This window comes from Solanum dulcamara, chromosome 3, assembly GCF_947179165.1.
Source record: "Solanum dulcamara chromosome 3, daSolDulc1.2, whole genome shotgun sequence".
NCBI lineage: Eukaryota > Viridiplantae > Streptophyta > Magnoliopsida > Solanales > Solanaceae > Solanum > Solanum dulcamara.
Window position 1 is genome coordinate 53757236 of NC_077239.1, and position 27901 is coordinate 53785136.

Below are 27901 nucleotides of genomic sequence, written 5' to 3' on the forward strand. Positions count from 1 at the left end.
TTTAAATTAATTTAGTGGATTCAGGTTCTAACCATAGAACCCATCGCCTTGTCATAGTTTAACATTTTCAGCAATTCCAGTGTGTTTTACATGGATAAATCTATGTCTCGGCTAACAGTTTTATGGGTTCAAATGAGCCCACATCAATACTACTAGATCCGCTCCAACAGAAGCTAAAGAAATATAAACAAAGAATCTACTGAAAAATCAACCATCAGTAAATGTTTTGTAGTCATAAAATTAAAAGAATGGCTATATATCCACGACAGATTAAGGCAACTAAACCTTCCTATACACCTTACATAGACAATCCCATGGCTCCCAACAGAAGATTTTATGGCTTCCTCAAAGCAGAAGCTGCACCCATGACAACAGCTAATACAAGGCCCAAACCAGCACCAAGTGAAGCACCAACAGCCGCAGCATTCAGAGGATTGACCTTTGCCTGAGAATCTTGAATTCCAACTGCTCTCTCCCGAGCCAATTCCACAAAAAGCCTATCTCTGGCAAACTCCTAGAGACAACAAAACCACACATCTGTGTCATGAACAACTGGGGTGGGGGTTGGGGGGTGGAAGGGGGAGGGGGTTAAGAAGTTCACTTTCAACTCCTTACCAGCAAAGCAGCTTCTTCATGGCTCCTAAGTATGCGGTGGATAAGCTCACACAGAGCAGATACCCCATCAATGGGGAGAACAGCTGCTTTCTTCTGGAAAGGCCTTCGGACTAGTTCAAGTGGGGCAAAAATTAGCTTTTGGGCACCAAACATCCCCTCTGGATCTTTCCCTTCTGTATACCAAGATTGAGGAGCACCAGCAGCACTGGGCGTAACATAAGGACATGAATTGACAACCTCAGTTGTGCTAGGAGATGAGTGATATGCCTTCAGAACAGCATTAATAGCTGCCTTTTGCTGGTGTGCGCTGACAGAAAACTTGTTTGTAATGGCAAGTATCCAAGGTATTCCAAGAGATTTTGCCTCATTTAGGAAAAGGCACATGGCAGGTTGTGGTTGCAAGGCATTTGAGTCTTTGTAGCGAGGAATTCTATGAGATAGGTTATGCACAAGGATAATCAAATCAGTTTTCTTACAAAGATCACGAATTCCTTTCCACAGTTCATCCCTGAAATGTGTTGCCTCCAAGTTCAGATTCTACAAAACAAAACATAAGGCCAAGACTTTGAACACTTGAAAAAAATAAAACCAAATAAATCCAAACAATGACAAATAAAGCCACCAAATGAATACATGACCATCCTTGGAGAAGACGATGATAAGTGAGAATTTTTGTATTTTTAAGACTTCCTATTTAGGAACGTTTCCAAGGAAACTTGGCCAAAATATCTAAGAAAGATTGCTCGGTCAAAACTCTTCCCACTATCATAGCTCCTTCTCTTCATGATTGCCCACTCTCTCTGTTAGATGATGAAAAGCTTATGAAGGTAAGTGATGAAGAAAGGAAATTACTACTGATAATAGACTGTGGAAGAATCTTAAACACAATTTCAATCCAATAAATCTGTCCGTATGGAGTGGACAAAACTCCCAGAAACTGATATTCAAAAATATATTCAATCCCCCTTAAAAATAATCCTAACTAGATATTTATAAGATACATATTGTCTGCAATAAACTACTAGAAAACTATAAAGCCAAATCTGATAGTAGTTGAAATATTGGTAACTGCTAGGAGGCAGTTACTTATGTTTGGCTGACTGTTTGCATCTGCAATTCCAGATTCCCGATTTACCCTTTCACACTTTCTTTTTCTAAAATATATCTTCAAAGGTGGGGTCGTATCAGTGTATCCCCCCCCCCCCAAGCCTCCTGGACGAAAAGACGATTGTCCTCATGGCGAAAGGAAGGAAACTGACCAGCTAGTAAGTCATACTCTTCCCAACCAGCTTCTTCAATAGGACGATGAAGCCATTGAATGAGTAATTCTAAAGTTGAAATCTCAGGTCCTTTCACCCAACGGTGCAATAGAACTTTTTCAGGCTCCATCAAGAATTCCAAATCAGCCGAAAGCGATAATGGTGGAGGTGATGGAATATCAGCATATCCATGAGCCGGACGAAGCAAGGAAACATGAAAAATTGGATGTACCTTCACCATTGGAGGCAGCTGCAATTCGTAAGCAACAGGACCCATTTTGCAAACAATTTTAAATTGGCCCACAGTAGCGAGGAGACAACTTCTCATTAGGACGTTTGACCAAACTCTTTTGTTAATAAAGTTGTAGACAAAGTAGAACATCACCCACGTTAAAAGACAATTCACGTCTCTTTGAATCTGCTTGAGACTTCATACGAGATTGAGCCTTCAAGAGATTGGACTGCAGTAATTTTAACATCTGGTCACGTGCCAAAAGTTGCACTTCAAGATCAGCAAGTTTAGTTTCACCAAGAACGAAAGGATGCAATGGTGGTGGCTCCCTCGCATACAAAACTTGGAAAGGAGTCATATTGGCCGATGAATGGTAGCCCGTGTTGAAAGAATACTCAGCCCAAGGTAAATATTGATACCATGACTTAGGCTTTTCCTGAGCAAAACAACACAAATAAGTTTCAAGGCACCGATTTACCACCTCTGTTTGGCCATCGGATTGGAATTGGTAAGAAGTACCCATACAAAGACGAGTACGACTAAGACAAAAAAGTTCTTGCCAAAAAGCACTCAAGAAAATAACATCACAATCTGAAAGAATAGAACGAGTTAAGCCATGTAACCGGACAATTTCCCTACAAAACAAAGCAGCCACTGTTTTGGCAGTGAACGGATGAGATGAAGACAGAAAATGACTACATTTGCTGAACTTATCCACTACCACAAGGATAGTGTCATAACCACTTGAAGAAGGAAGACCCCCAATAAAGTCCAGGGAAATGTCTTCCCAAACTCGATCGGGAATCGGCAAAGGCTGCAAAAGACCACTTGGAGCCAAAGTTCCATATTTATTTTGCTGACAAATTAAACAATTTTGGACAAACAACTTAACATTCTGCTTCAAACATGGCCAGTAAAATTTGCAGAAACTCTTGAGAGTTTTCAAATATCCACCATGACCTCCTGTTGGCGAATCATGTGCCTCAGCTATAATCTTGGCTTTAAGCTCGGGATAATCAGGAATTACCAACCTGGATTTGCGGTAAAATGGCTTGCAGACGGTGAAAAATCCCAATGAGAAGAAGGGTCAGCATAGAATTGATCTAAAAGCTGCTTGGTATATGGATTAGCTTCAAGTGCTTCCCTTAATGTGCTAAAATCCAATGAAACCGGGCATTGCCAGAGTCACCAGATCAACATGTTGAGGGCGACGGGACAGCACATCAGCTCCTTTATTTTCACTACCCGCTTTATAGACAATAGTGAAGTCAAACGGCATTAGCTTCATCAACAAATGTTGCTGTTCAGCAGTAGTTATCCTCTGATTCAGGAGATATTTTAGGCTGCAATGATCAGTTGTGATGACAAAATGTTGACCCAATAGATAGTGCTTCCCTTTTTGTAATGCAAGAACTAAAGCCAATAACTCACAATCATATGTAGATTTAACCCGATTAGAGAAGGACAATCCCTTACTGAAATAGGCTAGAGGATGACTTTGTTGAAGTAGAATAGCACCAACACCATCAGCTGAAGCATCACATTCAACAGTAAATTATTGAGTGAAATCGGGTAGACAAAGAATAGGTACTGATGTCAAGACCCATTTAAGATGCTGAAAAGCATCTTCTGCCTTTTGATTCCATATGAAAGCATCCTTTTTGGTCAAATCTGTCAAGGGACGAGCAAGAATACCATAGTTCTTAACAAACCGTCGAAAATAATTCACAAGTCCTAAAAAACCCTACGTTCCTTCACATTCTTTGGCAGAAGCCAATCCAAGACTGCGGATATTTTCTCTGGTTCTACAGCTACTCCCTTTCTGGAAATCACATCACCTAGAAAGCTAATATGAGGTTGTGCAAACACGCTTCTTGGGATTAGCAAAAAATGAATTGGTGGAAAGAAGGTGAAGAACTATCTGGAGATGGTTTTGGTGCTGCTGAAGGGTAGGACTATAGATCAAAATATCGTCAAAGAAAACCAAGATGAATTTTCTGAGATATGGTCTGAGAAGGTTATTCATAGTGGATTGGAAAGTGGCGGGAGCATTAGTGAGTCTGGAAGGCATTACAAGGAATTCATAATGCCAAGAATGAGTTCGGAAAGCTGTTTTATGGACATCTGCTGGCTGGACACGAATTTGATGGTACCCTGAACGAAGATCTATCTTTGAAAGAATAGTGTCCCCATGTAACTCATCCAGTAACTCATCTATATTGGGAATCGGATGTTTATCTGGTACAGTTACCTTATTGAGGCTGCTGTAATCAACACAAATCATCTTTCTTTTTCACTAGCAGAACCGGGCTAGCGAATGGACTTGAACTCGGACGAATAAGACCAGATTCGAGTAAAGAAGCAACTTAGTTCTAAATTTCAGTCTTTTGTCCAAGAGGGTATCGATAAGGTCTTATGTTTGGAGGTTTGGAATTTTGAAACAGAGGAATAGCATGTGAATGTGCTCTAAATGGAGGAAGAGATGTTGGCTCCGGAAACACAGACCGAAACTAATCTAAAAGTGTCTGAATTGGATTACCTAGATTCTCTGACAATTTATAAAAAGATTGAAGGGAAGCCGTAGTGGAATTTGTGGATCTCACCCCTTGCAGTTGGTAATGTTTCCCTTGCCAGTTGAAAAAATAAACATGTCCTTCCAGTTAGCTTGGATGGTGTTTAGAGAAGCTAACCATTTGGTACCAAAGACCAAATCAGCCTCTCCAATTGCAAATGGGTAATAATCTTGAGTGATGGTCAAGCCTGGCAACTTAATTTGAAGATTCTGACAGACTTTATTGCAGCGGATAATGTCCCCGTTCTCTATCTGCACACCGAATGTTGGAACTGTTTCTACTAGAAGTTTATGCTCCTCTACAATGGATTCTGCCACAAAATTATGTGTGGAACCACTAACCACAAGTATCAAAATCCGTCTCTGATTGATTTCACCTTGAAGCTTCATGGCACTACCAACTGAATTTCCCAAGATGGTATGGAAAGAAATTTCAGCAATATCAGTTTCTTGAGGGTCGTCATCATCACCACTTGTAGCATTGACTTCATCAACATTGTCCAATTGATCTCCTTATGTAATCCCCATGAGAGACAGTTTCCCGGATTTGCATATATGACTGGGTGCAAATTTCTCATGGCAACGGTAACAAAGTCCCTTCGCTATCAAATTTCTCCTCTCGTGTCCCATGATCGAGTTTGAAAAGGTTGGGACGCGATTGGGTTGGAAGAAACGCTACTTCGAGAATTTTGATCCGTAGAAGAAGTACCATTGTTCTGAATATTTTTCATAGGATATGATGAGTTTTGCGGCGTGGTTTATTTTCAAATTCAAGTGCCAAACTCATAGCCCTATAGACTGTTCAAGGCTTGTGAATCCGAACATCAGATTTAAGTTCCTCTTTTAGCCAATTCATGAAAACCCCCAAGAGATGGTGGTCTGGTCAGTCTGTGACTCTAGATAAACGTTTTGTGAATTCTTGACGGTATTCATGTATCGAACCTGTTTGTCGGACGCTACAAAGATGCTCATCCGGATTTTGAAACTCTGCAGGGCCATAGTTTTCTTACAATGCTTTAACAAGCTCTTTCCAATAGAGCAAAGTTCGTTCACGATTAATACAAGAGAAGAGATCAAGAGCATCACCTTCCAGATACATAGCAGCAACGTCAACTTTGTGTTCATCTGGAGTTTGGTAGTAGCAGAAATATTTTTCTGCCTTCAAAATCCAACCTCTAGGGTCCCCTCCTTCAAATCTGGGAAAATCCATCTTCGTGTATGGCCTTTGGGGAGGATTTTTTGGCCATCCTGTATTATCGATGTCTTCTTCCTCTTATTGCCAAACATTTACATTTTTTCCTCTATTACAAGTTCGGCAACTAGTTTCCTCTTGTGGGATGCGACCAGTCTGGACTTTTAGTGTAGCAACATCTGCTGCCAATGAATCAATTGTGTTTAATTTTGATGCTATGGCAGATAGTTGTCGGGCAAGGGATTCAGCATTGGGAACGCCTTCTTGAGAAGTAGATGATCTGGTATTGACCATGCGGATTCTCTTGCAGTGGATACGGGGCATGCCTCTGAGCCTATTGATTCAATTCCTGAATCTAGTTTACAATCCTTCCGCACTTCTCTTAAAAAAATTCTAGTTAGAGAGCAAACCGCTCTCGCTACCTCCTTGTTCAAGTAGCTCAAGAGTGACTTGCCGAACTCGAAAATTCGTGGAAATACAATCCATAACTTCACGGCCACAGAGAAATTTTGATCCACCCTCAATTCCATCGAGGGAAATCAAAAGCCCAAATCCAACTTTTTTCTATGGATATAAAGCTTTAATTGAGAGCGATAGAGGAAGCACCGTAAAGATCAATTAGCGAGGTTTTAGGCCGATACAATAATAACTGCGTCTTTCACTGCATTGCATTTGTCGGGGCTGAATCCCTTTTATTAAGCGATCAACTTCGCTCGTTGGCAGAACGTCTTGATGCATGTGTCTAGTTTGTTGGGGTGACACTCCGCTTCTTTATACTCTTAAGATGCGAGAAAATTCCATTCCCTTCTCCTTCCTTACTCTTCCGGGGATGGTTCAAGGGAGCCAATTCCGCCTTCGACTGAGAAGGGAAATTTCAATTGATAGGCGGTAGCTTCGACGAGCTGGGACGTGGAAGTGAAAACCCTAAACTTGAAACCCTACCCTTCTTTGCGCTAGAGGTAGGGTTCAAGCTTGTCCGCAGCAGGACTTATTGGGCTTTTTAAGGTAGACCAAGCCCTAGATAAGGTGAATCTTACTTAAGTGAATTAGACTAAATTTAGTTTTTATGTATACTTAAAGAAGAAAGAGGGAGTCTACTAGATAAAATTTCTTGGGAGTCTCATCAAGATCATATATTAAATTACTTGATCCGTGAACGAAACCTTTGGCTTACCCTAATTTTCCAAGGAATGGACCATCATTCAACGCATATTGATTGAGAATCTTTGTAGGATCCCAAACCTTCTCTTCTCTCAGGTCCAAACCTTGTTGAGCTCTCCCTAATCGAAAGTTCCTATTTTGCTGCCTCTTTAATCGTCTCTGACTCCCTAAAAAGAAGATTGGCGACCTGGATGGTCAGGGTCTGTCATTACCTTAGCTGAGCCTTATGTCCCTTCAACATTCCTATTCTTGAGACGAGGAGCCGAGTGACGTGCTAGCGCTACTAATTGAGTGTCAGAACCTAGTTGTGCTATCAGTAAGAAGGTAGTCGGCGCCTTTCAAAGCACTTTCTATTTCTAGTTAGCATTGTTTGTTGGTCTGACTAGTGCCTTCTCTCCAACTGCTGCTTCAATCAATGTCAAGTCTGACTACACCCACAGCTAACTACTTATTGAAAGACTGAACAGGAAATGAGAAGTCGTACTACAACTGTAAATAAACATTCCCTCCCCTATCCCACTTCCTTCTATTCAAAAGGCAAGCAACCCTTAAACAAAAAGGCCCTAAAAGGGTTCTTTATATATTACATATTACATAGCCCTAAAGTAGGTAGCCCCGAAAGCCAAACTCACATGGGAGGACAACTTAGTTTGGACAAGAGACAAGAAGGGTAGATTTTCTGTTAAATCAGCTAATACGTGTTTGCATAGATCTAAAACACAACTTGTAGTTGGCCTTGGAAGATGCTATGGGAAGTAAAGATTCCATTCAAGGTAGCATGCTTCACATGGTTATTGGCTAAAACAGGCTGCTTTGACTCGATATAATCTTATGAAAAGGGATCTTCACTTGTGTTCTAGATGTTTCTTTTGTGGAGCTGAGGCTGAGACAATAAATCATCTCTTTTTACATTGTAAAGTGACTGAGAACCTATGAAAATTTTCCATCAACCTAAGGGGTATCAGATGGTCAATGCTAAGGAATATTCATGAAGCCTTAGCTTGTTGGAATAGATATGGCAATCAGTCAGGTCACACGGAGAGATAGAAGACTGTCCTAGCTTGCATATGGTGGATTATTTAATGAGAGAGGAATCAGAGGTGTTTTGAACATATGAATTGTACTTTTCAGATCTTAAAGAAGAACTGTCTAGTGCTTTTCTACTTTTGGTGTATACGTGAATATCCTTTAGAGCTGAGGACTTTTCTTGTGTTTTAGATTACTTATGAGTAAATAGGTGGTGGGTTTTTGCTCTTTCGACTACTACTTGTAATTATTACTGGAATACACCTTTGGTGTAGTTCCTTGTGTGTGTGCGCGCGCGAGTTACCATTCTCAAAAAAAAAAGTCAGCAACACATTATTACGAAGGTATTTCAGTCTTCCATACTCAAAGCACCACCCAAAAAAGAGAGATGGATCACACAAGTTAAAGGAACCTGCAGATTAACTCCAGCTGAATCAGAGTAGCACAAGCCACCAGCAATTCCCTCTTGAACATAATCATCTGCATTGAGATTTTCATTACTCTCAGTGCGGGCACTTCGGCCTCGATCCAGAATTGCTTTTAAAAGAGAGGTTTTGCCAGAGCCCTACATAACTCACAAGTATTAATTACAGAGATATCTAAAATTTCATCAAGTCTCAAATCTAAAATAAACCAATCATACCTCAAGGCCAATTAACCTAACCCTACGGGTTCTCAGATTAACCTCTTTCCAGACAGTAGAAAAATCAGTTGTACAGTATATGACAAAATCATCTAAACCATCTGGGAGTACGAGATTCCTCCCTTCTACCTTGAACACATTTTGCTTCAATTTTGTATCAACATAGGATGAATCAATTGAAGAGAACAGAGGTATATCCTCCACCATATGGTGCTTAGGGGGGCGTCTCAGTGGGCCTCCAACTAGTACTCGCATATTTTGAACTTCTGATTGTTCCCCATGGTCTGGTGAGTGAGCCGGGGGTGAAGGAAAAGACTCCACGGAGGTTGAACACCTAAATTTAATATTTTAACAATAATTACAATCTAATCAGAACGGGCATATAATATATCTCCACATTGTTTAAGACATTCATTAGGTAAGCAATTCTCAGTATAACCATAACTTACTATACTTCTCTGGTAACCACAACCTATAATATCCATTAAACATGTCATTGGGGAGAAGCTGGAAGGAACTGATTCAGGAGCATGATCAAACAGAGAACTCAAAAAGAATATAAGTAAACTACTTTTTGGAACCTCACTAATCTATCCTTTCCTTGGTTTAGATCTTTTTTGGCCTAGTCCTGACTGACCAGGTAGGAGCCAATGGTCTGCCAAGCTGAAGAAGCAGAAACATGATAAATACTCCAGCATAATGTCCAACCACAGAGAACAAATATTAATAACAATTATGGGACAGGAACGACAAAGAACAATTGCACTAAGTGTATCATTACATTTCATCTTCAAGAAGTAAGGAAAGACATGTTTTAGCTCGTGTCCAAACTTTTGGTACAAGCCATCTAGAACTTCTTCCCGGGCTTACTAATAATCTTTGTAGCTTACTCTTAGCTCTCTTATATTTGAAGGCTTCTCTGTCTTCTACTTTTGGCAACTTCCTATGAACACTCTCTTTGAGCTTAAATAACTCCTTGTACCTCCTCATTCCACACTAGGATTCCTGTGGTAAAGGTCTTAGACCTTTAGACACACCTTTACACTTAAGTTGCTACTTTATAATGCAACTAGACATTAGTTTGCATCCCCTTCTAAGGCTTCATTTGTTTGCAGCGAATGTCCGAATCTGAATGGTTTGGGCCTTAGGCCATTAAGTGCATTTGTTTACACTAAGATTTAAGCAACTTAATTTTTTCACAATAGGTTATAATCATTAAGATCTTGAACAAAGTCTTAGGTCTCATTTGTTTACACTTAATGGACATCTGAATCTAGATGATTTAGACATTAATCCACTAAGTGCGTTGTTTTTTCTACTAAAAATCTCTTAATGGGTCTGAATGAATTAGATCGGTGTCAGAGTACTAATCTCATTCATACTCTTTTAAAAACACCACTTTTATTTCTAGAAAAAGTAGCCTTCCATATTTTCTCTCTTAAGCGGAAAATTCACGCTCGTCTCTTTCTCCAACTATATCAGGTATTCAAAACCGTTCCCTTTAAGAAAAGGATGACTTCATTTTCTTCTAACAATTGTTTATATATATATATATATATATTAGTAAAAGTAACTTGTTTTTATTAATATATTTTTGAAATGTAGTCCAGATAGTTCCATTTTATTTTTATCAAACTTATAATATTTATTTATATCTTCAAAATATCTCAACTTTTATTAAATAATAATTTTGTTTTGTCTAGATTGAAGTTTTTTTCTATATGTTGATGTAATATTTTGTTTATTGTGCTTACATATTGATAAATTATATATATTTAGATGTTTAAAACAATCAGCCTTAAGCATTCGGTGTTCAAATCTAAAGACAAGATCTTAATCATTCATAGTCCATGACTCCATTCAAATTTAAACGTCATAATCTTAATGAAAACAAATGAGGCCTTAATATCACTAAGAGTTATTTTTGAGTCCACAACCACCCACCACCCACCGCTAACCACCTCTGCCATCACAACAACCACCAACTGTCAACTACCACAATCGTCGCCAACCGCTAACCACCTCAGTCATCAAAACCACCACCTCCATCATTATAGTTATATCCACTCACTATCGTCACTATCTGCCACTACCACCATTGCGGTCAATCCGTACTACCAATCACCTCCACCAACACCATTGTCAACCATCACACATTCTTCAGCCACCAACACTGCCAACTACTAATATCAACCAACTCCCACCATCACCACTAACACTATTGTGCCAGCCACTACAACACTAGCCACCTCTACTATCACAACTATCAACCCACCACCACAGCTACAAACCTTCTCCACCATCACCACTACAAACCATTTCCACCATCACTAGAAAACATAAATGTTTCTTGTTTTTATAAATAATGGTTTTATTATATTAAATTCAAATTTTTTTCTAATTTTTAACTTCACTTTATTTGAAGTGTAAATTTATTATATTTAAAAATACACAAATTATGCACATTTTGATGTCAAAAAATAAATAGCGTTAATCATTAAGTGCTCAAATCTAGAGACGATGTCTGAATTATTCAGATGTCTTAATCCAAATGCAAACAATGTGGCATAGGTCTCAAGCTCTCTTTAGAAAAACTGATTAGTTAATACCCATTAATGTTAATCACCTAATTTGTAGTTGTTTGCAAGTCGTCTCCTTTCTCACTCTACTCTTAAGCTTTATATCTAAGACCACTAAACTATATAGGTGGATATCTTTCTTGTGGAATAACCTTACAATCCATACAAGTACTCCCTTAGTCACCTTTTACTTGTCATGTATTGACTTGACACTCCCCTTAAGAAATTACTTATTAGGGGTTTTTTTATCAACTTATCTTTATTAACTATTGTGCTTCGGAAATCTAAGTTTGACTACTACTCATTTATGTAATTACTTACTGACAAGGGTAATATTGGACGAAAATAACAAATTTCTCTTGATTTTGCTAAAATGAACAAGTAAAAAGAAAAATATATTTTTAGCATAAGGAACATTTTCTTTTAAATATTTGATTATAACTATTAATGAGGTGTTCTATAACTAAGAATTTGAAACTTAGAATATCATTGCACTCATATTATTGTGTCTAGACAGTCAAGTCAATTTGCTTTTAAATATTACACAATTTAAATGTTTATTCTAATACTTCATAGTTTAATACATTCTCATTCTAGTTACTAGTTTCAAAAATAAATAAATATATATACACACTTATTTTATGTTGGGTATGTTGTTGTATTCTCATTTTATGTCTATTTTAATTCTTAAAAATACAAGTCATAGAACATTACTCCCCTGGCTTGGAGCAAACATCTCGTCACGATAGGTACACCCCCGCCAATCACCTCCGCATTTTAGCATTGCTTATACTCAAAAGGTTTCCATAGAAGAGAAGGGCGGGGATAAGAAGTTATACAGGCTAGCCAAGGCGGGAGAGGAAAGGGCACGTGACATGGACCAAGTGAAGTGCATTATAGATAAGGACGACAAGGTATTGGTGGAGGAGGCACTCATTACATGGAGATGACATACTTCCATAAAGTCTTGAATGAAGAGGAGACAGAGGCGTTGTGCCCTAGATTTGGAGCATTCCGAGAGCCGTCGCAGTTGTGGGTATCGTAGCCGTATAAAGGCTGAGGAGGTTAAGGGTGCTATTCGTCGGATGCGTAGGGGTAGATTGACCGTGCCAGACTAGTGGAATTTCAGAAGAGCGCGGGCGGGGCAGGTCAGGAGTGGCTGACTAAGTTGTTTAATGTTATTTTCAAGACAGCGAAGATGTTCGAAGTATGATGATGGAGTACAATGATTTTGTTGTACAAGAACAAGAGTGACATTCAACATTGTAACAACTATAGGGGTATCAAATTGCTAAGCCACACTATGAAACATTCGGGGTGGCCCAGTGGTTTGGGCTTAGGACTTCCATGAGGGAGGTCTCAAGTTCGAAATCCCTTATCGGCGAAAACAAGGAGTTTGCCTTCTGGGTCGAGCTCGTCACACCGGGCTTGCCTAGTGCAGGATACCTCTCCTATGTGGTTTGCGAGCTATTGCATAGAAGCAGGAATTTTACCCTGTGGGTATCCAAAGGGTAGCGAGTGTGGGTTTCTCTTGTCATAAAAAAAAGGGTGTGGGAGAGTGTGGTTGAGATGAGGAAGCGCATGGCTATTTTCAAGAACCAATTCGGATTCATATCAGGGCGCTCAACTACAGAAGTCATTTATCTCGAAAGGAGAATGACAAAGCAGTATAAGGAGAGGAAGGACTTACACATGATGTCTATCGACCTAGAAAAGGCTTACGATAAAGTCCCAAGAGGGAGATTCAAAAGAGGTGCTTGGAGGTTAGAGGTGTACATGTGGCGTATAATAGGGCGATCAAGGGAATGTCTAATAATGCGAAGACCCAGTAAGGACAATGGGAGGACAATCGGAGCACTTCCCAGTTTTGATGGAGGTTTGCACCTGAGATCAACCCTAAGCCCCTTTTTATTTGCCTTGGTGATAGATGCATTGACACGACAAATTTAAAGTGAGGTACCAGGGTGTACGTTACTTGTGGATGACATAAAGGGCATTTGGATTGGCTTATTTCTAGTGCTTTTTGGGTTTAAGCTCTTCTTCTACTTTTGGTGGTGTTTGGGAATGATAAAAAGTATTTTTAAGCACTTACTTTTAGGCCACAAAAGTATAAAAATAAGCTAAAAGCCAAAAGTTGGATATTCCCAACTTGTAGTTTTTAGCTTATAAGCTTCTTTCAGAAAGTCGATCCAAACATCCTTATAGTTTTGATTGATGAGACTCGCGGTGGAGACTATGAAGTTTAAAGGGTTTAGATTGAGCAAGAATAAGATAGAATACTAAAGTGCAAGTTCAATGACGTAACACATGAAGCTGACATAGAAGTGAAGTTTGGCACACTAGTCATCCAAAAGAGAGGTAGTTTTTAAGTATATTGGGTCTATTATCCAAGAAAATGGGGAGATTGACGAGAATGTCACTCACCGTATTGGTGTAGGGTGGATGAAATAGAGGCTCGCATACAGAGACTTGTGTGATGAGAAAATGCCACCAAAACTTAAAAAGGGTTCTGCAGAGATGGTTTGACAAACTAAATTGTACGAGGCTGAATGTTGGCCAGTCAAGAAGTCTTCACGTTGAGAAGATGAAAGTGGTAGAGATAAGGATGTTGCGATAAATGTGCTGGTATACTTGGAAGAAACGAGGATATCCGAGACAAGTAAAGAGTGGCTTTGATGGAGGATAAAATGCGGGAAGCAAGGATGAGATGGTTTGGGCATATAATGAGAAGATGCACGAATGCCCCAGTGCAGAGGTGTGACAGGTTGGCTATGGATGGTTTCAAGAAAGGTAAAGGTGAACCGAAGAAGTATTGGAAAGAGGTAATTAGACAAGAGATGACGCAGTTTCAGCTTATCAAGGACATGGTCTTAGATACGAGGTTGTGGAGGACACGAATAAGGATAGAAGGTTAGTAACCAAGAGTGAATTGTCTTGTTGTTCGTCCATACTAGAAACCGTAGTATTACTCTTTTAGTTTCTTGTCCTTCGATTTATGTTACTATCTGTTGTTTCTTGTACTTCGACTATCGTATTATTTTGTTGTAGTACTATTCTGTTACTATCTATTATTTTTGTACTTCTATTACTATATGTTCTTTTTTCTTGAGCAAAGGGACTATCAAAGAAAACCTCTCTACCTCTTAGGTAGGTAGGGGTAAAGGTGTGCGTGCACTCTACTCTCCAGACCCCAATTGGTGGGACTACATTGGGTACGTTGTGTTTCCATAGAAAACACAACACGTTCAATATGGACAAATAAGGGTTGATCCAAAAGGCAAGTAAAACAAGCCACTTAAAACATTGCAAACAGCTCCTATTAACATACATATACAGAAAAAGATATGATTTTATCCCAGAGGATTCAGCTTCAGTGTGTCAAGATCCATTGAAAGGTAAACAGCTACTTCACAAAATAAAAGTCATCTCACAAAAATCAACAATCAGATAGAAGCTCACAGATGTACAGAAGTATAATGAAATGGTCAAAATAAAGTTTACAAAAATGTCAATAATCATGCATTTATAGCAGGATATAGGGCATACCAGCGCCCATTTACTCGAGCTTCAACAAGTGTACACAGATGTAATCCAAAACCAGATATGTCAACTTTAAAAGGATCTGAATTCTTCCCGGACAGAATACTGCTCCATCCAAGTGGAACAAGGGAAGTGGCAGTACGGATGACAGGGGACTCCACAATGTTCCCAAGATCAACAGTTCCACCAACAGATATACCTAACCATTTCTGTAACTGAGGAAATTGCTGCATTTGTTCAATCCCCAGGAAATGTATTGTATCATCGCTCATGCAAAGTTCATAGATTCTGTAAATTAAAATTGAAACAGGGTAACCATCCAAAATCATATCGCACTAAGTCAATTAGAAAGAAAAATAAATAAACAGATATAAATACAAAAATATACACAATAAAAAAAGGGAAAAATAAAAAAGATACATCTACAAAATCATATTTCTTTTTTTTTATGACAAGGTACACCCGCAGCCGCTACCTTTGGTTACACATAGGGTGAAACCCCCGCTCCTATGCAATAGCTCGCAAATCACACAAGAGAGGTAACCCACACGACGAGCTCAACCCAGAAGGCAAACCCCTAGCTTTCGCTGGCAAGGGGTTTCGAACTTGAGACCTCCAACAGGGAAGTCCCAAGCCCAAACCACTGGGCCACCCCAAAGAGTATCTACAACATCATATTTCTTTCAGAGTTTGGAAAAAAAAGGGATGAATGAGTATCCAAGAAAGTTAATTCAACATCCTAAAACATACGGTTAAACAAGGGTGTACCTGCCAAGAAGTTGCATACTACTGCAATATGATGAATTAAAACATGGTTTTATCATCCGTCCCAACTAAGGAACACAGTTAGAAAAGATATAAAAGTGATCTTTGCTCCAATTTATTAGGCTTACTTAATATTCAAACATATTCTAGGGCCAGGGTTGGGGGGGCTAAGGGGGCTGAGGGAGCTTCTAGATTGAGAGTAGGGTCTTGGAATATTGGGACTTTATCGGAAAAGTCAATAGAGTTAGTTAAGATTCTTAAAAAGAGGAAGATTAATATAGCTTGCGTCCAAGAGACTAAATGGGTAGGACCTAAAGCTAAGGAGGTAGACGGGTACAAACTTTGATTTTCGGGCAAGTCGAGGTATAGGAATGGAGTAGGGATCTTAGTAGATAGCGAGCTTAGAGATCAGGTGGTAGAGGTTAGGAGGATCAATGATAGGATGATGACGATTAAGTTAGTCGTTGGAGGGCTCACCTTGAACATTATTAGTGCCTACGCGCCGCAAGTGGGGTTGGACGAGGAGATAAAAAGGCGCTTTTGGGAGGACTTGGACGAAGTGGTGGTCAGTATACCGCCTACTGAGAAGCTATTCATAAGAGGAGATTTCAATGGGCACATTGGGTCTGTTTCGACGGGCTATGACGAGGTGCATGGAGGATTTGGCTTCGGGTGCAGGAATGGTGGAGGAGCCTCACTCCTGGATTTCGCAAAAGCTTTTGGATTAATGATGGCCAACTCGAGTTTCCCAAAGAAGGAGGAGCACTTGGTAACCTTTCGTAGCTTGAGGGCGGTGACACAAATAGACTTTTTGCTCCTTAGAAAAGATGATAAAAGCCTCTGTAAGGAATACAAGGTCATACCAAGTGAGAATCTTACGACCCAACATAAGTTATTGGTCATGGACTTAGACATAAGAAGGAAGAAGAAGAAGAGGGTCATGGATGACCGACCGAGGATTAGGTGGGGTCGTTTGACTCCGTCTAGTGCCTTAGAGATGGGGGAGAAGCTGATGGCTATGGGGCGTGGGATAGTAGGGGGGATGCGAGCAGTATTTGGGATAGGACGGCCAACTACATTAGGGAAACAGCTAAAGAGGTACTGGGGGTCTCACGAGGCCACCATGGTGGGCACCGAGGGGATTGGTGGTGGAATGGAGAAGTCCAGGGAAAGGTAGAAGCAAAGAAGCAGGCATATGTAAAGTTGGTAGATAGCAAGGATGACGAAGAGAAGCGAACGAACAAGGAAAAGTATAAGATGGCGAATAAGGAGGCGAAGATGGCAGTTTCGGCGGCTAAAACGACAGCCTTTGAACGCCTTTATGCAGAACTAGAGGACAGAGGTGGGGATAAGAAGCTATTTAAGCTTGCAAAGGCGAGAGAGAAGAAGGCACGCAAATTGGATCAAGTGAAGTACATCAAGGACGAGAATGGCCAAGTACTGGTACAGGAATCCCGCATTAGACAGAGATGGCAGTCATACTTTCACGAACTCTTGAACGAAGGAAGGGACAGAGAATTTGTGTTGGGAGACTTGGAGCACTTGGATAGGCGTCGCGACTTTGGGTATTGTAGGAGAATAAAGGTTGAGGAGGTTAAGGGAGCTGTTCGTAGAATGTGCAGGGGAAAAGCGACCGGACCTGACGAGATCCCTGGGGAATTTTGGAAGAATGCAGGTAGGGTTGGATTGGAGTGGCTGACTACGTTGTTTAATGTCATTTTCAAGACATCGAAGATGCCGGAAGAATGGAGGTGGAGTACAATCATTCCCGTATACAAGAACAAGGGAGACATTCAAAGCTGCAACAACTATAGAGGTATCAAGCTGCTAAGTCACACTATGAAAGTGTGGAAAAGGGTGATGGAAATAAGGGTGAGGAGAAGTGTGTCTATTACAGAGAACCAGTTTGGATTCATGCCGGGGCGCTCGACTACAGAAGCCATTCATATTGTAAGGAGATTGGTGGAGCAGTATAGGGAGCGAAAGAGGGACTTACACATGATATTTATTGGCCTAGAAAAGGCCTATGACAAAGTGCCAAGAGAGGTCCTATGGAGATGCTTGGAGGCGAAATGTATACCTGTGGCGTACATTAAGCGATTAAAGACATGTACAATGGAGCTAAGACCAGAGTAAGGAAGGTAGGAAGGGACTCGAAGCACTTTCCTGTCACGATGGGGTTGCACCAGGGATCGGCTCTTAGCCCGTTTCTATTCGCCCTGGTGATGGATCAATTGACAAGACAAATACAAGGTGAGGTGCCTTGGTGTATGTTGTTCGCGGATGACATAGTCCTGATTGACGAGACTCGCAATGGAGTTAACGACAAGCTGGAGGGCTGGAGACAGACGTTGGAGTCTAAAGAATTTAAATTGAGTAGGACCAAGACAGAATACTTGGAGTGCAGGTTCAGTGGCCTACCACGTGAGGCTGATGGGGAAGTGAGGCTTGGTACCCAGGCCATTCAAAAGAAAAGAAGCTTCAAGTATCTTGGGTCTATTATACAAGAAGATGGGGATATCAACGACGATGTTGCACACCGTATTGGTGCAGGGTGGATGAAATTGAGGCTCGCCTCCGGAGTGCTGTGTGACAAGAAAGTGCCATCAAAACTCAAAGGCAAATTCTACAAAGTGGTGGTTAGACAGACTCTACTGTACGGGGCGGAATGTTGGCCAATCAAGAAACTTCATGTCCAGAAGATGAAAGTCGCGAAAATGCGAATGCTGCGGTGGATGTGTGGGCACACTAGGATAGATAGAATTAGGAATGAAGATATCCGAGACAAGGTGGGAGTGGCATCGGTGGAGGACAAGATGCGGGAAGCGAGACTGAGATGGTTTGGCATGTGAAGAGGAGAGACACAAATGCTCCAGTGCGGAGGTGCGAGAGGTTGGCTATGGACGGTTTCAGGATGGGCAAAAGGTGGCCGAAGAAGTATTGGGAAGAGGTGATTAGACATGATATGGCACAGTTGCAGTTCACCGAGGACATGACCTTAGATAGGAGGCTGTGGAGGACTCAGACTAAGATAATGGGCTAGGTGGCTTATCTTTTCTCCATAGTAGTTGTAGTTTTGTTCATTTGTTTATTAACATTTGATTCCTGCATTTGATTACTACTTATATTTGTTGGTCCAGTTTACTTTGGGTATCCTATTTATCTATAGTAGTTAATGCTCCTTTCTTTCCGGTCTTTCCTACCCTGACTTTCTCGCTCTCATTTCTCATATTTTTATATTGTTTTCGATATGCTTGCCTCTACTGACCTATGTCTTGTTTCCCTTGTTTCTCCTCTCTTGTTCTTCTCTCTTAAGCCGAGGGTCTTTCGGAAACAGCCGCCCTACCTTTCAAGGTGGGGGCTAGGTCTGCGTACACTCTACCCTCCCCAGACCCCACATGGTGGGACTATACTGGGCTTCTTGTTGTTGTTATTCTAGCAATGATTCATTATATATTATAGAATAACCTTTCCTTTTGTGGATTTGAGATAACATAAACTAATCAATAACAGACAAAGAAGGACCAGCAGAAGTGAACATGGGGTGCAAAGTGAGTTTGAACATTCAGGAAAAGTATTGCAATATAAATATACATGAGTGGAGAACTGTCACCGGGTAAAGTGAACTTAAATGACGAATAGTGAACAAAAGGTTATCTTCCTCCCTCCCTCACTCGCTGAACTTATATGATTAATAGTGAACAAAAGGTCCCCTCCTTCCCTCTAAATCACACAAGGGAACTTTATGAGCACCCGCAAGGACGATGAAAATTCACACGTGGAATATTCTACCTTGTGCCAACTACCTCCCACCAAAACAGGTATCAAAACTCTGCCCACCAAAGCTTAAGCAGATGGAAGAAATCACCAAGTGGTTTTTCCTGAGATATTTGAATTTGAACATAAGACCTCACTGTTCTCCTCCAACTTCATGGATCACTAGACCACCTTTGGGTGAAGAACATGACACACATAATTCTCACCTTTCACAAATAAACATAGAGGTTGATAAAGAAAACTTATAAATTATAACATGTTACCTTTGAAATCGGGACCTGTATGACTTCATTGAATGTGATTGAAACCTTTCCTTTACTTCAGCAAGTACAGATCTGACCTGGAAATGTCTTTGCCATAAGAAGCAACCAAAATGAGAAACTACTAAAAGTCATCAAACATATCTGTTCATACAGCAAACTGCCCAGGAAAAAACTTTAAGCAGGGACTTTTGTATCATGCATGTGCTGGGATAAGGGTAAATAGACAATACACTGCCTTTAATGTTTGACTTACTTGACTCATCTTTCCACTGGTTTGAAAGACTTTTTACCTTTTCCTCCTTTACAAGAAGAGGGGGATGAGAGGAGATGACATTCTCAATTTAACCCCGCGAACTTATAAAAAGTTTGAAACTAAAAGGAAGGTAGATAGAACTCATACCGATGTCAATTTTGAGTATTCAGCGCCAGATAGAAACTCCACAGATGAATTCTCCAGGAGATAAAGCTGTTGAATTCACATATTTAGTACACACCAAATAATACTTATCTTCAAGGTAAATAACTCAAAATAAACAAAATGATAAACTTAGTATGAGACCAGCCCATGCTGATATGGCAAGATAGCAAGAACTATGTCTCAACCTCAACTACGGACGATGATCAAAATCCGCTCTATGCATCCTGCTATACTCCATTCCAATACTGGTGAGTGAATTGTATTTAAAGTAAATTAACGGTTCTCTACAACTAGAAGTTCTCTAGATATCACACTTATCCTTTCCTGGATCAAAATGTAACAACTAAGCTTAATCCTAACTAGTTGGTATAGCTTCCATGGATAATTTGCTTCTATTGTACTATGTTCTATTCTTAGTAAATTCAGCACTAGTTTTAGAGAAATTGTGGATCTTGTGAGACAGCCTTTTTCAATGTGATTTTTGATCTATTTGATCCCTTTTATCACCTCCAATTACCATGGAGTCTTAAACCTACGAACTGGAGCATTAGAGGCTTACATAGGTCATGGCCAAGTCAAATCATATGATCATCTTCTCTCAATATATCCTCTATGCGTGTTACTTGCACCCTCAGTATTATTTCTAGTTTTATCCAATTTTTTATGATTGTACACACTGATTTTAAAAGAGAGAAGCGCAAAAAAGCAACCAGGCTGAGGGCTTGAAGTGACCAGCAGGTGAAGAAGTGTACGCTTCTTTGAAGTGAATCACACAGTTTACAGAAAATTAAAAAATACTATACAGTATGATCATAATCATATTGTAATTGAATTAACTGATTTTAGCATCCAATATACAATATTTTCAATATTAATCCAACTACTCAAAATTAAGATTCAAAGGACCGACACCACTCATTGCGATCACTTTGTGTCATTCTTTGGAAGATACACTTCTCTGCAGAGCATGGCCTTACCTCCTCACTTCACATCTTTCATCGCTTCAAGTGACAAAGCAATGACTTCTAATAATACTGCCCACACATTATCTTTTTTTAATCTTAACATCCGCTTTTATAGACTTAGATCATTAAGCCTTTTTACTGCCCTATGCTAATGTACATAGTATATATCATGGAGACGCTTGGTGTCACTACTCCAAGATGGAATGCAACCCTACCACATTTGCCAAGCTTAGAACATGGAAGATTCACCCAATCCAAAAGATAAAAGAGAGAAAAGCAACTAGAAAAATCAACACAACAAATACAACAAGTTTAAGACTTCCACATGCATACAACTATGGCAAGATGTAATACTCCCTCATTTTTATTCCATAAATCGGTGTTTTACTGGGTACATAGTTTAAGAAAGAAACAAAGATTTTTGGTGCATACCAAAAGTACCCTTATAACTTGTGGCATTAGTATGCCATGATATTTCTATGACTTTAAAAGTATGACATTAAGGGTAAAAAGGAAGTTAAAGTAAAGAATTCTGAAAATAAAAATGTGTTAATTCTTTTTGGAATCAGCTTAAAAGGAAAGGGTGCCATATAAAATGTAACAAAAAGAGTAACTGATTACAAGAAGGCAATTGAAGAATGAGGAAAACAAAACAAAAAAGAAACAGCATAATATTATAAGTCATGTTTCAGGAGTATAGACAAGAAAACAGCAGAAAAAGCACAATAATTCATGCATGTAATAATTAGTATAGAATAAAGCACCAAAAGAGTAAAATAGATGGTAAATCAACCTGACCAAATGGTACATACAACGGTAAGTAAGGCATGCGGCGCCACCCCTTCTTGTCCCCATTGTTGATATTACTTTCGGCTACAGATTTACCCAGATTACCTTCACAAAGAATCTCTTGATCCGTAGGCAATGGTCGGAGAGAAATGCCATCAGAACCTTCTTGAATTTCAAGAGACTGAGGGGTATTAGCTATATCATTGACTGATGGCATTGGATCAGAATCAGTAGGTGTCTCGAGAGGTTCAACGTTCTTTCCTCTGTATCTATACAACTGCTTCCTAACACCATCTAAAGGCACAAGTCTCGAAAGCCTCCAAAAGGAATTCTGCACTGGACCTACACCCAACACCAGCTGCTCTCCTTCATTATCTTTTGCTTTTTCAGTTTTCTGCTTCAGAAGTGACAGTTCACTAGATTTTGACATAGATACAGAAGCTCCACCATCAGAAGGTATTGGCAGAGACCGTGCATTATAATGATGAAAATAAGCGGGAGATAAGATGCGGGGTACTAGATCTTCTGGAATACAATAGGTTTTGAAATAATGCTGCCAACCTTTCCCATTCACATAGCTGGAGAGAATCAAGTAAGAAGCCAGAAACTATGTTTTGAAAAAAATAAAGAATAACAAGAAAGATTAATATCAAACTCACTCTCTCAATGCAGCATTTCCCACTGGTGGTTGGGAAAACGTGATACACTTCACCTGAACTTTTTCATTCTCTTTTGATGAAGCAGCAAAAACCCTCAGAATCGCTAGGGTTGCTAAGACTGCTACCTGTAAAGATAAAACCTAAATCAACTTCTCCAAACAAAAGAACGGAGACACATACTATGACACAAGAGCAAATGTCGCGGATTCAGAAAAATCTAACTTACTGCTCCACCAAGTGAATGCCCACATAATACTAGTCTGCGTTTCTTTTTCTGCGCAAGCCTGTACAGCTCCAATGCAGGTATGCCTTTAGCACGTGCCATGAAACCCTAAGGACAGAAGCTGCCAAAATTTAAGGAGCAAAGAAAGAAACTGGAAACTCGAAGAAACAATGTGTGTGTATGTGTTTAATTTTGTGTGTGTGCGTGTGTGTGTATATATATATAGAGAGAGAGAGGCACGTGACAGTGACATGCAAATGATTGCTCTAATACCCTATGAGCAGCAGGTTTTTGAGTCAGCTTCGTTGGCCTAGTCTTAGATTCTAAAAATTTAGAGCGACTCTCTCTGTTGCTCCTTTGAGCGTCCACCAGACCAGACTCCATAGGTTCAAATCCATGAATATCTTCAACAGGATCCTCGTGGAATAAGGCACCTTGAAATATATTCACATCAGCCATGACATCCCTTCATAATCGGAAAAAGGCATAAAAGAAAATGGAAGTGTAAAGAACTTATGTCACAATACAAGAAATACAGATGCATCTGAACTAGAACAAACATGCAAACATACTTATATTGCTTGGTCCCAATAAAGGAAGCAAATAACGTATCTCCTGCTTCCGCCAAAAGATACCTATAAAAGGAAAGGCAAAATAGCAAATGAAAAACACTGAGATGCAAGAAAAACAGTGTAGCTTCCATGTGCAAACCTCACATATCAAACAAATCTTGTTGTTTCTTTTTTTTTTCCGCTTGACAAGGCATTAAACAAAATATATGGTCAGAGATGCAACAAAAGATAACTGCAAAAAGATGGTAATAGATTAGTTTCTTGAAAATGCAAAAAGATGGTTATTGATCTCGAATTGAATTTTGAGAAATCAAACTCTGGTAATGGGAAACAGCCTTTTTTTGGTTACTAGCTACATCACTAACACACCATGAACCATCATCCTTCCCCCTCCCTTACCTACTCAACAACCCACTGGGGTAGCAGGGCCACACAAAGTGGAAAGGGAAGATTGCAAGCAGGTGTAGATGTCAAACAGGAGTGAGAAAAGTGGGGTCACGGAGATGAATTGAATTATTTGATTTCATCTGTCTACGAGGAATCTGAAATAAGATTGAAACATCATTACTACCTGATTTCGCTATTGCAGAAAAAGAGTTCAAAATGTATTTTGTTAAGCACTCACTAACGAATATGTTTTCATCAAACATTGATCAATGACATTTTACAGATTGGATGAAAAATAACAATTTAGATGCACATCAATCATCTTCCTGGCATTATTATCATAAAACCTCTCCATGTTATCCAGAAACAGGCACAACTATCCAAGTAAAACAGAGAACCATGTCCAGTAACTTATGCACTACAGATTTGTTTGCATGACATCCACTACCAGTTCTCACATCTAATGAAGCCACTGAATGCTCAACCCTTCAACTTATTAACAATTTACAAATAAACAAACCACCTTATCCACTAATTGTTTAATAATGGCTCTAACCAGCCAATTCCAACCCAAAATACCACTGAGATAGGAGAAACAAACAGTTTAAATAAATAAATGAAAATAAGAATATGATTACTATGATCCAAAAGAACCTGTGTGGAACATGATCTGAAGAAGGTTGAACACGCTCTAAGGAAACAACTTCTCCTCCGAAGTCAGCCTTAAATTTATTCACTGCCCGCACCATTTCAGCCGCAGGTCTCTGTCATGAGAGGATGTTACATTTTGTAAGCAACAAAAATGGTCTATGACTACTTCAATATTTTTCATTTGAAACTGATCACAAGATAAATATTTTTCAGTTGAAAAACAAGAAAACATTCCCCCAGATTATTCCCCTCAAGAATCCAGGCAACCATTGGCTCCTTGCACCAGCAGCACTTTTTTTTGCCCCATTGTGGCCTCTAACTACTGTTTCTTTTTTTAGAATGGTAGCATGTATATTAAAATAAGCACTAGGGTAGTGCCAAAACCATATTTACAGGGAAAGAGGAGAGCATAACGAGTTAATGTGAACTAACAATTACAGAGCGCCTATCCGATCTACTAATGATTCAGCCTCCTCTACAAAACTTTCTATACACCAAAAGTGAAACAGAAGAAAGCATTTCATTTTAATATTCTGTAAGGAGCTGCCTCTGTCTTCAAAACTTCTAGAGTTTCTCTCCTTCCAAATTGTCCACCATATGCAAGCAGGAACCAATTTACACCATTCTTCTGTCTGACTATGCCCCTAGTATAATTCCAGCTCCATAATAAGTCACAAGTGTTACGAGGGCATACACCATTTGAGACCACAATGTTAAGGAATAGCTTCCACAAAAGGCTGGTGACAGGACAATGAAGAAATAAATGCCTATTGGATTCTGATTCTGAGACACATAGACAGCATTTAGAGCATAAATAAAAACCCCTTCTTCTCAAAGTCTCTTGGGCTAGAAAAGCCTCTCTTGCCACCAACCAAGAGAAGCATAAAACCTTTTATATTTGAAAATCTTACATGAGAAAGAATGTGATTACAAATTTATCGGAGCTCAGATAGCATGACAAATAAGGAGCTCCTTGAATATATTCAGTAGCTGATGTGATATAGGTGTGTGTCCACATGTCTTTGCATACCTTCATGATAAGTATGAAGCTTTTATTTTCTTACAACAGCTGCCTAATGAATGCTAAGTCCTAAAACTAGGTGCAGTTTAGATTTGATACTTTTGTTTTTGAATAAAAGTATTGGGTTAGATACTTCTACTCTCTTAGGTGACTAGTTGTGGAGCACTAGGGTACACAAGCTTCATCTTTAATAGAGTAATGCTGATAAAGTGCACATATTAATTGCTACAGAAACATTATTTATGAATATGTTAATAATTATAAAATGGAAAAATTGAAAAATGATGGTGCTTCATGTGCCGATGATGGGGAGAAGACGGGAACCATTTACTAGTGCACTGCAAGTTGCACCCAATTGTGGTACTGTGTTGGAACTGATCTAGCATAGTGGACAATGTTGGATTCAATGAAGGGCTTGCTACACAACTGGGGGGAAGAAGACATAGGGAATCAATGTAGCCCCAGTAGCTCTCATGTGGGTTCTTTGGAAGAAAAGGAACATGAGAACTTTTGAAGGTAGAAATGACTTTGTACATTCGAGGAATACCCTCCTGTTGCTGGTTAATTTTTGGAACATGCACGAAGTGCTTGTTTGTATAAATCAGATGTCTCTTAGAGAACTGTAAATCTGTGAATGTTCTCTGTTTTATAGTATATTAAATTATTGATTGTATATGGAGTTTGTATATCGGAAACAGCCTCTACCCAACAAGGGTAGGGGTAAGGTCTATGTTGTTGTTGTCAAAATAGTAAAAACAGAAATTTAGTATAAGAAGATAGATCTTTAATCTGAATTAAAACTTAAAATTGCATAGTTGTATTATAGTGCTTGTATACAGGGTTTGACCCAAATCAATAAGATTACTACTTTATCAGAAAAAAGACAATAAGAAATTTAGTATAAAAAAGCTAATCGTTAATCTGAATTAAAAAGTTAAATTGCATAATTGATCAAAAATTTGCAATAGTTTCTGGACTTGATTAGCTTGGTTTTTGCTTCATATATTTTACTTAATTGGAATTTTATCAGTTCCTTGGTTCGTATAGCATTGTTTGTGTTTACAATTCTTTTCATGCATTATATATGAATACTTTTTTATTTTTCTTAATCAACGGTTTTTTCACGAAAATCACTCTTTAATTGCACTTCACACTTAAAGCACTGCATACGCTTGGAGCTTTTTATATCCTTTTTGCCTTTGAGACACTGCTCCCACTTTATTGTCTGTTAAGTCGGGCAAACACTAGCTGGAACCGCAAGTGTCGTGCAATAATCGGACAAGTCCATTGTGCTATGAGCGGACAATTCCGAAGAAATGGTAAGATATGGTCAAGAGTTCTCACAGATAACTGCATCTGCATCACTTCTTCTTTTGCAGTTTGTGTCCTCTAAGTAATGGCTAGAAATATTCATTTTAAACTTACTAGTTTTCATATTCCCAATTCTTACAAGAGACATTCTGATGTGAATACTAATCTATTACAGCTCAATTAGAAGGTAGCAAAGAGGAAATTCTTCTAATACTTCCAATATTAATGTGTTGTGGGCTTTCATGCGGAAGAGTGTGAATGTTTTTCTTTTTTGACAATGTGTCTTAATTTTAACCATAAACTCTTTTCTCCACGAGTCGTGCAATTACAAAACACAGTGATTGCATATTATGCTATTGTTATTTGTGTTTGCTCTTAAGGGATAAGTTATTTATGATACTGCTGCTATCATCTCTAAAATAGAGACATTCCACAGTGAAGTGTAACTATTTTACAACAGCTTAGTTATGAGAATTCAAAGGGCAAAAGTGAACATTCCACTAAACATTTTGTCGTGGAAATCAAATTTACCTTATATACACATTCAGAAAGCACCATGCAACAAAGGATGTCTTGCAAGTCAGCAACAGATTCAGCCTTAACAGCGTGACAGAGATCATGAAGTTGCTTCTTCCTCCTCTTGTATTCATCCTGCATCAGTTTCCTCTGCTCTCTCGCATCCGCCCAAGGCCACCGCACAACCATCTTCCATTGCTGTGGCCACGTGATTTTCAAGATCTTCGATTTTTGGCCTCTGATCCATGATTCCACTCTGCGTTGTAAAGACTCCATTGTTGACGAACCCGAATCACACTCTAATTAACCGCCGGGACAACGGCGTTTCTGTTGAAAAATATCTCGGCGGTATGTGGTTGCGTTTGCGTGTAAAGTCCCGATTGTGATGCCGAATCAGAATGTTATCGTTAAGTAAAGAACTTTCTTTTTTCTCTTTCTTGAAAAAACCCCTTTTTACCTAGAATAAGCGAAAAACGAAAATTAAAGCGTAAAACACACATAAATTATCTTCCCTTATAAATTTTATGTTAAACTATCACTTATTAATTTTTTAAAAAAATTCTCTTTTATTAAAAAAAAAAACTTTATCATATAACATTCCTCGTGAAATAAATATTCCACATTGATAAAAATTAAATAAGCTATTAGTATAGTTAAAAATTAAAATATCACTAACTCAAAAAAGAAATTAATTATTTTAAAAATAAAATTAAAAATATTTTTCTTACCTCACTCCATCATCATCTCTCTTCCCATACCGCCGAC

At 39.2% G+C, this 27901-nt stretch overlaps 1 protein-coding gene across 2 annotated transcripts; it reads right to left on the reverse strand.

The window, feature by feature from the left end:
- Positions 1–27583, reverse strand: LOC129882606 (uncharacterized). Of its 2 annotated transcripts, XM_055956987.1 has the most exons (14): positions 27152–27583; positions 24292–24401; positions 23251–23313; positions 22952–23144; positions 22682–22786; positions 22456–22580; positions 21801–22374; positions 20025–20090; positions 19625–19701; positions 14826–15107; positions 8701–9034; positions 8470–8622; positions 616–1152; positions 1–514 (listed from the first exon to the last, which is right to left on the reverse strand). In XM_055956987.1, the coding sequence occupies exons 1-14, from the start codon at positions 27410–27412 to the stop codon at positions 335–337; spliced, it is 3060 nt and encodes a 1019-aa protein (XP_055812962.1). In that variant the 5' UTR covers positions 27413–27583; the 3' UTR covers positions 1–334. The 2 variants fall into 2 exon arrangements, with proteins under 2 accessions (XP_055812962.1, XP_055812963.1); XM_055956988.1 differs by lacking the exon at positions 27152–27583 and having other exon boundaries at positions 22952–23112; positions 24292–24403.
- Between the last annotated feature and the right edge of the window lie 318 nt (positions 27584–27901).

Coding starts and splice junctions, on each gene's coding strand:
- LOC129882606 (XM_055956987.1), bottom strand. CDS start 27,412: ATGGAGTCTTTACAACGCAGAGTGGAATCATGGATCAGAGGCCAAAAA. Junction 24,402..27,151: donor TTTCTGAATGTGTATATAAG/GTAAATTTGATT, acceptor CTCTCATGACAG/AGACCTGCGGCTGAAATGGT. Junction 15,108..19,624: donor TACAGGTCCCGATTTCAAAG/GTAACATGTTAT, acceptor TTTAATTTACAG/AATCTATGAACTTTGCATGA.